Source organism: Cryptotermes secundus, unplaced genomic scaffold, assembly GCF_002891405.2.
Source record: "Cryptotermes secundus unplaced genomic scaffold, Csec_1.0 scaffold951, whole genome shotgun sequence".
NCBI lineage: Eukaryota > Metazoa > Arthropoda > Insecta > Blattodea > Kalotermitidae > Cryptotermes > Cryptotermes secundus.
This window is the reverse complement of record NW_019744421.1, coordinates 23,068-33,415: the sequence shown is the minus strand read 5'-3', so window position 1 is coordinate 33,415 and position 10,348 is coordinate 23,068. Positions and strand designations below refer to the sequence as shown.

Sequence of the window (10,348 nt, the reverse complement as noted above, 5' to 3'; positions counted from 1 at the left end):
TGGGAAGGGCCCTGCGATATCAATGGCTACTCTCTCGAAGGGAGCACCGACATTATACTGGTGCATTTGCCCACGATTCCTGGTCCGCGGTCCCCGACTGGCTGCACATGTGTCACACTGTCGACACCATTTCTCAACATCGGTTCTTGCTTGGAGCCAGTAGAATCTCTGTCGAACCTTATTCAGAGTTTTGTTGACACCGAAGTGACCTCCTGACGGTCCACCGAGAAGTTCGCTCAGAACGTCCTTCACCCTGCTCCGAGGAATAATTATCTGGGCTACTTGACGTTTTCCGGTGGCGGATTCCCAGTCACGCTCTGGTACGCCGTTTCTCACAGCGAGCGATTTCCACTGGGCCCAGTTGCTTTTGTACGTGGGACTCCGATCCGCGATATCCTGCCATTTCGGTCGTTGGCCGTTTTCTACTTCCCGTAGAATAGACCCTATGTCTGGGTCTTTTAGCTGTTCCTCTCTTAGGGTAACCGGGTCCCAGCCGGCTGCCGGTGGGGTTCCAATAACGCATATTTGCTTTACCCCTGCCCGCGTCTCAACTTTGTGAGAATGCGCACATTCCTCTTGGCAGGGTCGTCTAGAAATGGCGTAGGCATTGTTATGTCTCCGGCCCTGCCGATGCTCCGAAATAAAGTTGTATTCCTGTAGACGTTGTATCCAGCGCGCGGTTTGTCCTTCTAACTTCTTGAAACTCATAAGCCAGGTAAGCGCAGAGTGGTCCGTTCGCAGATGGAACTGTTGTCCGTAGAGGTACTTGTGGAAATGTTCCAGTGTCCTCACTATGGCAAGTAGTTCTCGACGGGTGACACAGTAGTTTCTCTCTGCTTTGTTTAGCGTCTTGCTGAAGTAAGCTATGACACGCTCTTTTCCGTCCTGGATTTGAGAGAGAACTCCTCCAATTCCGACATTACTTGCATCTGTGTCCACAATGAATTTCTCTCCTGGCTGTGGGTAGGCAAGAAAAGGGGCAGTTCATAGGGCACCCTTTAGTGTTTGAAAACGGCCTCCACTTCTGAGGTCCACTGGAAGGTTTGTTTCTCTTCCGTTAGTCTAGTTAGTGGTTTCGCAATGTTGGAAAACCCTGAAATAAATCGCCTGTAATACGCGCATAGTCCCAGAAAGCTTCTAACTTCATGTTTATCCTTCGGGGTCGGCCATTCTCGCACCGCTTTCAATTTCTCCGGGTCGGTGGATACCCCTCCTGGTGACACAATATGCCCGAGGTACCGGACCTCTTCCTGCAGGAGTTTACACTTTTCCGGGTTAAGTTTTAGACGGGCTTCCCTGAACCTCTCGAACACTTTCCGTAAGTTGAGCATGTGCTCTTGGAATGTGCGGCCTATTACGATCATGTCATCCAAATACACAAGACATGAATCGTACGTAAGCCCTTGTAGGACTGTCTCCATTAACCTTTCGAAGGTTGCCGGGGCGTTGCAGAGTCCAAAGGGCATGACTGTGAACTGCCATAGCCCTTGTCCTGTCGAAAACGCTGTTTTCTCTTTGTCGTCTGGGTGTACGTCGACTTGCCAATAGCCACTCTTTAAATCGAGAGTTGAAAACCATTTGGCTCCGGCCAGCGTGTCCAGGGTGTCGTCAATGCGGGGTAGCGGAAAGCAATCCTTCTTGGTGACGTCGTTCAGCTTTCTGTAGTCCACACAGAAACGGAGCTCCCCATTCTTTTTCCTGACCAAAACGACCGGGGACGACCAAGGGCTGTCCGATTCTTCTATAACACCCTGTCCTCGCATGTTGTCAAGCATTTCCTTCACTTCTGCTTGTTTTGCCAGGGGTACTCTCCTCGGTGGCTGTCGAATTGGTCGGGCTTCTCCCGTGTCTATGCGGTGATAAACTCTGTTTGTTCTTCCATAATCTTCGTTGTCTTGTGCGAAGATATCCGCGTACTCGGACACGAGATCCTCTAACTCTTGAAATTCTCCGGGGCTTAGGTGTGGCTTGGCGGCTGTGGTCACGTCCGCTAATTTCGGTGTTAGACCTGGTGCTGGGGGCTGCCCCACTTCGGGCAAAGCCACGAGTGTTACTGGCTCACAGTGCGCCAGAGGGGATCGTCTCCTTAGCTTTAGGTCCTTGTGGGTAACATTCATGACCCTCACTGGTACTTCTTGACAGTTCTGAACTAGGGTCCTGGCCACGTAAATTCCTTCAGGAGGGTGGGCCTGGGGGCTTGGTTCTACTAAACCGTTCTCTACTCCCAGATGATTCTTCATTTTAGCCATCACTATTCCCTCGCTCCGTGCTGGTATCACATGGTCTTTTGCCACTACTAAGTTAGAAGGACGGGGTCCTGCCGCAGGACTCCATAGCGATACTACTTCCGCCAGACGAAGTGTTTGGCGCCCTACATCCATTGAAGCATCATAGGCGCGTAGTATGTCCAGTCCCAGGATGAGCTCATCGGTGATATTCGCGACGAAAACCCACATCGTAATAGGTTGGCGCCCTAGGGTAAGGGTCAACAGAACTTCTTTCAGTATGGGCAGGGATCCTCCAGACACGGTCTGTAGCGAGAAATCTGGATTTGGCTGTCTTTCAGGCCATCCGGCGGCGATATCCGGTCTTACCACCGTGACGTATGCTCCAGTATCCACTGTCACCTGACACGGCTTATCACCGACCCATCCCTGGGTGACCAGACTGGTGTTGGCTTTCTCCGTCATGTCGGTGAGTGCGTAGTGTGGGGGCCTTAACGCATATGCCGGCGTTCGCCCATCTCCGCCGGCCGTCGCTCGTTTCCCGACGGTTGGTCCTTTCTCCAGCTTGTTTCCCTGTTGTTTCTGGGTCGCCATTCTGATTTCCCCGGTGATTCCCGTTTATTTCTTGGAGGTCCTTCTTTTCGGTCCTGGTGCTGTCTATTGTCATCTCCTCGTTGGGTGGGGGACGATCGGAATTTGGTGCTATCTCCGTGAGGCCTGGCTGCTACCAGCACCGCCTGCAGCTCTATCGCTTGTCGGAGGGTCTCGATTACCGTCTTCTCCCCTCCCAGCAGCAGCTGGATCTTAATATCGGCATCTCGTATGCCGTATACGAACGCTTTTCCTGCCTCACTTCCAATGTGGATTGCAGGTAGATTGGGGTAGGCACGAAGGGCAAGCAGTTCAATGGCCGTTGCAAAATCTTGCAGGAATTCTCCAGGTTTCTGCGTCCTTGTTCTTAACTGGTAGTGGTAAGCAGCTGCAAATTGTTGGTCCCGAAAACGGTCATCTAGAGCCTGAAGTGTTTCCTCATAAGTCGTATTTTTCGGAATGCCGGGTAGTATTTCTGCCGCCCGAACCTTCAGGGCAGTAATTAGGTATGTCGATTGTTCCCGGTCCGACCATTGGTTGTGTTCTGCCAACGTCTCGAATTGTCGCCGGAACACGCTCCACGTTGAATTCCCGTTGAATATCGGTGGCTGAGCTGTGCTCGCGCTGACCGTGATGTCCCGCTCGGTCCTCGTCTGTCCTATTTCCACACGGGCCTGTAATTCGCGTTTGGTTTCCTCAATTGCTGCACAGGTTTTCGTTAGTTCTTCCTGGAGTTTATCTGTCCTCGCGCAGAGGCACACTTCCACTGACTGCAGTTCCCGTTGTGTTTTTCCCGTTCTCTTTGTAAGCACCTGAAGCTTTTCGTCTGTCCTGGCTTGGTTGACGTCCATCATCTCCTTCAGTTCTCTTCGGTCGGTCTGTCTGACGTCCTCCAATCTGGCCAGTAATTCGTTGAGGCCGATTTCCGCCTTTTCTTGATTGGAGCCTAATTTGGCCAGGAAATCTTCTTTGTCTTTCTTCCTATTTTCCTCCATCTCTTCCTTCTCTTTCCTCCTTTCTTCCTACTCTTTCCTCCTCGCTTCCTCCCTATCGGCTTTCTGTCTGGCCGCCATTTGCTCCTGGGCGAACAACAGACGTTCCATCACTTTTTCCATGTCCATGTTGTAGCAGTAAACCACACGATGCACAATAATTCAATTATTTGTCACGTGTGTAAGTTCGTAACCACTTCTGACACCAATGTAAAGTGTTTCATTACTCAAGACGCCGTAGAGATGGTTAATTGGTTTATTTAACAACCTACAAATCACGGCTACAATTAATTATCACAATGTGTCGGGTTTCCACACTTTACAAACCCTACAACCAAAGTCTGCACGTACTAATAACGCGGGAGCTATACAAATCTCCCTGAATTACACACTTCAAATATAACTGGTTATCACGAACTATCACTGATTCTCGCACACGCGTCTGTAGCTCGTAACTTGCGAACTGAGAACTCGTTGATGACACACTCGCTCGACTACCACTGAACTCGGCGACTGCTGATATATGTAAACTCGACTCGGCGACTGCTACGTTACAACTCACAATTCAGGCAGCGCAACTCTCTTATATAGGAGCTGTGTGGGCCTGTTACGTAGCCACGCTGTTCCCTGTTGCCCGCCACGTCACAGTAGGAAGCGGTGCCGCGTCACCGTGTTTGCGTATAGCCTAGCAACGCTGTTACCTCGCGCCATCTTACGTGACCGCGGAGGGGTGAGGGAGCGCTACGTTACCGCCACGTGCCGCTGGGGAGGTAGGGGTTCTCCGTTGCGCAACATGTCACAATATAATATAATATTTGCACTTCATTGTCACGAGACAACAGCCTCTTAATGACTTACAAGGAAGACCAAACCAAAAAAGGCTTTCTCAAATGCTTCTAGCTGGGGGTGGAATGGTGGAAAGTGGGCCGCCCTCTGACATTTTATACATGGACACTAAGCACTGCAGCTGCTTGATACAGAACTTCACATATCTCTTTGGGGTTAGGTTATGGGCAGAAGTTTCAAATACAGACACGTACCGGTGTAATCTCACAAGAGTGATAAAGATACTTTATTACACTCAAGAGAATATATTTTTTCCCAATCCATAATGTTACTTCTTTTGAGGAATAAGAAAGGTACTGAATATGAGCCAATTTTGAGGACCTAAAAAACCAATGTCATCTGACAATAACAGTAACACAGGCAAAAAATCGGATAAAATTTGGTGAAGCTACAACCAGTATTCAGACATACTTGACAAGGATAGGAAACATAACTGCATGAGAATTGCACATCTTTTTGGCTACAGTAAAATAAACAGAGCAAGACGTCAAGGACACACAAAAACATTTATGGGCCACTCCTGAAGATGAATGATTCTACATATGTTTTTAGAGTAATCTGAAGAAAGAAACTGGTTTCTCATTTTGCAACAATACAAACACACTCTGGGTAACCAGAAGTAACGCCAGTAACCTCAATGACGTCTATTTTATGAAGAATGCCGTTTTCTGAGATGTGGTGCCGTCTAGACATAGTATAAACCGATGTTTCGGGGGAATGTACTGCCTCCAAAACGTCGGTTTATACTATGTCTACATGTCACCACATCCCACAAGATGGCATTCTTCATAGTCACCACCGTGAAAACCTCAAAATATACATGTCTATTCTAAATCTGAAAACCCATTGAACTTTTAGCTGTTGAAAACATCAATCTCCTCTCAAAAAGGAGGTCATTTAAAAAAATAATTTTCAGGAGAAACAAATATTTTACCGAATGTGTTTCAAATGACAAGCAAAATGTAACATGGATGATGACATCTGCAAATACAACAGCAAAAATTCTCACCTGCAGAGGGGAAAGGCACATTACAAACAGGACAATTCTAATTTTCTCCAGATCTATTTGATGACATACACAAAACAACAATCAACTGGAGACTGACATGAAGACACCAACACTGAAACAGGGTGATACACATGCCAGAGTTGGAGCTAACTATACAGAAAGTGATTTACAAGACACGTGAGACTGACAAACATGCAACATGCAGAACACGTAGGGAACTTCTGTGATGAATATGGGGAAAAATAAAAAATCTGCCTTTATTGAAGGCATGAATCAACATAGGGGATAGAATGACTAATACGTAGGTAAGTCAATAAGTAACTTACAAATGGATATAAAACTTAAAAAATAAGAGTACTGATTTGAAAAATGCTTTTATTTCTCAACATAATCTCCCTGTACATTGAGGCAATTTTCCCATCATTTCACAAGTCCCTGAAAACCAGCAGCATAAAATTCTTTGGGCTGCTGCCGGAACCACACGGCGTGGCCTACCTCATAATGCATGACAGGTTTCAGGCTTCCTTTGAATGTTCTTTCGAAGTTTCCTGAGAATGTTACACTAGGAGTCGGCATTTACGGTTTGTCCTTGAGGCTGGAATGTGGTGAGCAGTATGCCTTCATGATCCCGAAGACTGTGAGTACCACTTTCCTGGGGGATGGTGTAACCTTAAACACTTTTTGGCAGGTGACGCAGGATGTTTCCACTGCATTGAGGCACGCTTTGTCTCGGGCTGGTAATGTTGAACCCAAGACTATGACAGTTTGGGCTAGCATATTGTGTCCATCGTGGTAGGGATTGAGATGTAATGCCAGATCCATCTTTGCATTTTGTATTGTGGGGTCAGTATGCGCGGCACCCATCGTGCACAGAATTCGTGAAAAACTAACCTGTCATGCATTATGAGGTAGGCCATGCCGTTTGAACAAACCTGGTTCCATGCCTCGGGTGGGATTCGAACCCACGATCCAGCGTCCGCGAGAGCGAAGACAGTACATGCCTTAGATGGCGCGGCCATTGTGATCAGCAAGTCCAGGACTACAATACAAGTAATAAAATCTAATTTATGCATATAGGCCTACGCTTTTGAAAGCATTGTAATTTTTTCACAGTGGCAATAATTAAGAACATTAGTTTCCCGATGGGGACATCGGTCCTTTAACACAGACGTAAATAAATCTTTTGAAATTACCAAGATGTACGGTGTCAAGTTAAATTATATGCATATATATAGATATTTATACAATGTCTTATTTTAAACACGCAAACAATTGGTTTTTTAGCATATAAAATCATATTATAAATGACATGAACGGAGTACAATGAATGTTTTTAGTTGAAAATGTAATCGTTCTGTTCGGACTGCTGAATAGCATCATTTTGGTTTGCTCATATCTTCTTGTATATGTGACTGAGAATGACAGTATTCTAAGAAAATGAGTTTCCCGATGGGGACATCGGTCCTTTATCACAGCCGTAAATAAATCATGTGAAATTACCAAAATATACGGTGTCAAGTTAAATTATATGCACATATATAAATATTTATACAATGTCTTATCTTAAACACGTAAACAATTGGTTTTTTAGCTTATGAAACCTTATTACATATGACAGGAACGGAGTACAATAAATGTTTTTAGTTGAAAATGCAATCGTTCTGTTCAGACTGCTGAAGAGCATCTGTTTCTTCATTTCTTCTTGTATACGTGACTTAGAATCACAGTACTTTAAGAACGTGAGTTTCCCGATGGGGACATCGGTCCCTTATCACAGCCGTAAATAAATCTTGTGAAATTACCAAAATGAACGGTGTCAAGTTAAATTATATGCATATATATAGATATTTATACAATATCTTATCTTAAACACGTAAACAATTGAGTTTCTTGCTTATAAAATCATACTACATATGACAGGAACCGAGTACAATGAGTGTTTTTAGTTGAAAATGCAATTTTTCTGTTCGGACTGCTGAATAGCATCATCTTGGTTTGCTCATATCTTCTTGTATATGTGACTGAGAATAACAGTATTTTAAGAACATGAGTTTCCCGATGGGGACATCGGTCCATTATCACAGCGGTAAATAAATCTTGTGAAATACCTTCATAACCGACTGTACCGCATTCTGAATTGCGTGATTTACGAGCGGCCTCTCAATTTCGGCTTCTTCCATGCGAAAGGGGACCATGGTGCATAGTTAAAATTGTGATGTTTCATAAGCGTTACGAATACAGGAGACCACTCGCCATCACTGGCCTACTTCCTGCTAATACGAGACAGATGTTGCGTGTGTGCGCTTCGCGTGGAAAACAGAGTTACATACGGACAAAGTGCATGAATTGCGACGTCGGACTCTGCATTCAGTTACATGCAGCATTCAGTTAGATGATGCAGGAGGAAAGGCAGTCTACTTATTAAGCAGGTGTCCAAAAATAATGTAAGTGGAACAAGAATTTCTATCTTAAAATTAGATTTGAAAACATTGTGCGCTTGCGTGGACTGCGAGTCACCATACGGTGTCTTTCGGCCAATCGGCTTTACTTTAAAGGTCCCTATACGGTGTCCTTCGGCTCATAAATATTAAGGACGACGAATCAAATGTCGAACCTGAATCTAACTACACCCTCAGTAGGCGTGCCTCTGTGTGTCCAAGCACCAAGTTCTGGGTTCGAATCCCTTTAAAAACTGAGGCTTTGCCAGCCACGGCGGACACCACGCTAAACTTTTGACTTGTTCCCTTCGGTCGGACTCCTCGCCAGATTAATCACTAGCTTCACGCACTTGTGTGATATTACTGCACTTCAGTGCAGCATCATCGAGTATTACACTCAACACCTCCCTGGAGGCTACCTCTCACTACCTGCCGAATCCTACCGCATTGGTGCATAGTGTATTCACATCCTTCTATTCATTCATCAAGTAGTGATAATTAATATTCCTATTTTAACCTTATGTAACCATTTTATTCAATACATCTTTCTATTAACCTGAAAACCGACATCCGAAGATTTGAATTTCAATTATTAAGTGCTCCAACGATCCCAACCCACAAGACAAACGCTCGGTCTACAAGTACATCCCACCACTATCCTTCGGGATATAACACGTCGGGGAATTTTCTGGTGTCAGAAGTGGGATTGGACACAGCCTTTGGAAGTGCAAAGTTATTTCGGAAGTTTGGAGCCAGCAGAGGAAGATCAAGAGTTCTGCACGAGGGAATGTTGGGGCCTTGTCCTGCTCTCTCATTGACCAGTTGTAAGAATTTCACGTCTCCACATCTCGACGATTCATCACCAGACGCTCTTAGAGATTGCCTAAGGTTCGTTTTTCACCTTTCACGAGAGACTGTAAGGGCTTTGACCTGCTCTCTCGTTGACTAGTTGCCTCTGCATTCTTCAATCGTTCCGATTATGCTTAACGTCTGGATATACGAGCTCTGATCGGAGGTTGACCGATTATGATGTAGCACCACCTCATCATCATCCAGTCACCGACACTAAGAGGCCACCGAAGAACCTATGTAAGAAGAAAAACGATGGAGTCCGACACCGAGGACCAGACTTCGAAAACCACCACAGCCCACAGGAGTTCACCAACTGCAGAAATCCATCAGCACATCCCACAGGAACTTCAAGGGACGTCCCCTGCGCGACCGCAGCCCCGAGAAGCAGAAACCTTGGGTGAGTTGCACTCAGTTATTTTCCTTGGATGTCAGCACAGTAGTTTGTTTAGACGTTGCTTAGACAATTTGACGTTAGTGAAATTGTTTGTGAAGTTAAAAGACTCGAATTAAGGATTGATTAATTACGAATTATAAGTGACCATGGAGGCAGATAATAACAGTGATATTAGTTCTGCAGCCGATGATGGCATGCATTATTGCGGTGTGGCAGAGGCCATGAAATTGATTTATCACCCATTTGATGGCGATAAGAAAAGATCGAAAGAATTCGTAGAAAATGTTGACAAGGCATTTAATTAGTGGACCCAAGGAAACATGAAGTTTTACTGAAATTTGTTAAGGCAAAGATAACGGGAGACGCCCGATACAAGTTAAGGGTAAGGGATGTTACTCACAGTTGGGGGCTAGTGAAGGGAAAAGTGGAAGAGAATTACGCAACAAGGCGCACGTTAGATTATTATGCCTGTAAATGTTTAATGCAAGGCAGGGTAATGCTGAGAGCATTGCTTCGTGGGGAAGTAAGATAAACGCGTTACAAACTGATTTGGGGGAAGCTGTAAGACGGGTATGCAAGCCTGAAGAAAATATAGAAGCCATAGGTCTAATAAATCACCTAGGGAAGACTTGTTTCGTACAAGGACTCCACAATGAGAGCATTCAGACCATAGTTAGAAGTCGAGGAGAAACCATCCTCCTGTCTCAGGCTAAAGAATTTTCCCTGGAAGAGGAGTTCACAATCCTCTCCATGAGAGAAAGATCGCCTTTCTCAGCTAGTGGGCCCACCCTCAAATGTAACAAGTGTCATAAGCTAGGCCATACCAGCGCCAGGTGTTTGAGCTCAAACAGAAACCCCAGTGCCAGTGTAAGGGAATTTTTAAGGTGCATGCGCGAGGAGAGCGGTGCAAGGGCTGTCGGTAGAGACAGACCCGCAGATTATTTTGATGTTCAGGAAGTTTTAAGTTTGACGCTTGAGGAGCGCGATGCAAGGGCTGTCGG

The 10,348-nt window shown here is 45.6% G+C and overlaps 1 protein-coding gene across 1 annotated transcript; it reads right to left on the bottom strand.

The window, feature by feature from the left end:
- Nucleotides 1–792: 792 nt before the first annotated feature.
- Nucleotides 793–2,456, bottom strand: LOC111874766 (the record flags this gene model as incomplete). The annotated part of the gene is made up of 2 exons (XM_023870539.1): nucleotides 1,809–2,456; nucleotides 793–957 (listed from the first exon to the last, which is right to left on the bottom strand). Coding segments are annotated over exons 1-2 (813 nt in total), but the record flags the coding sequence as incomplete, so codon positions are not given.
- Nucleotides 2,457–10,348: the final 7,892 nt, after the last annotated feature.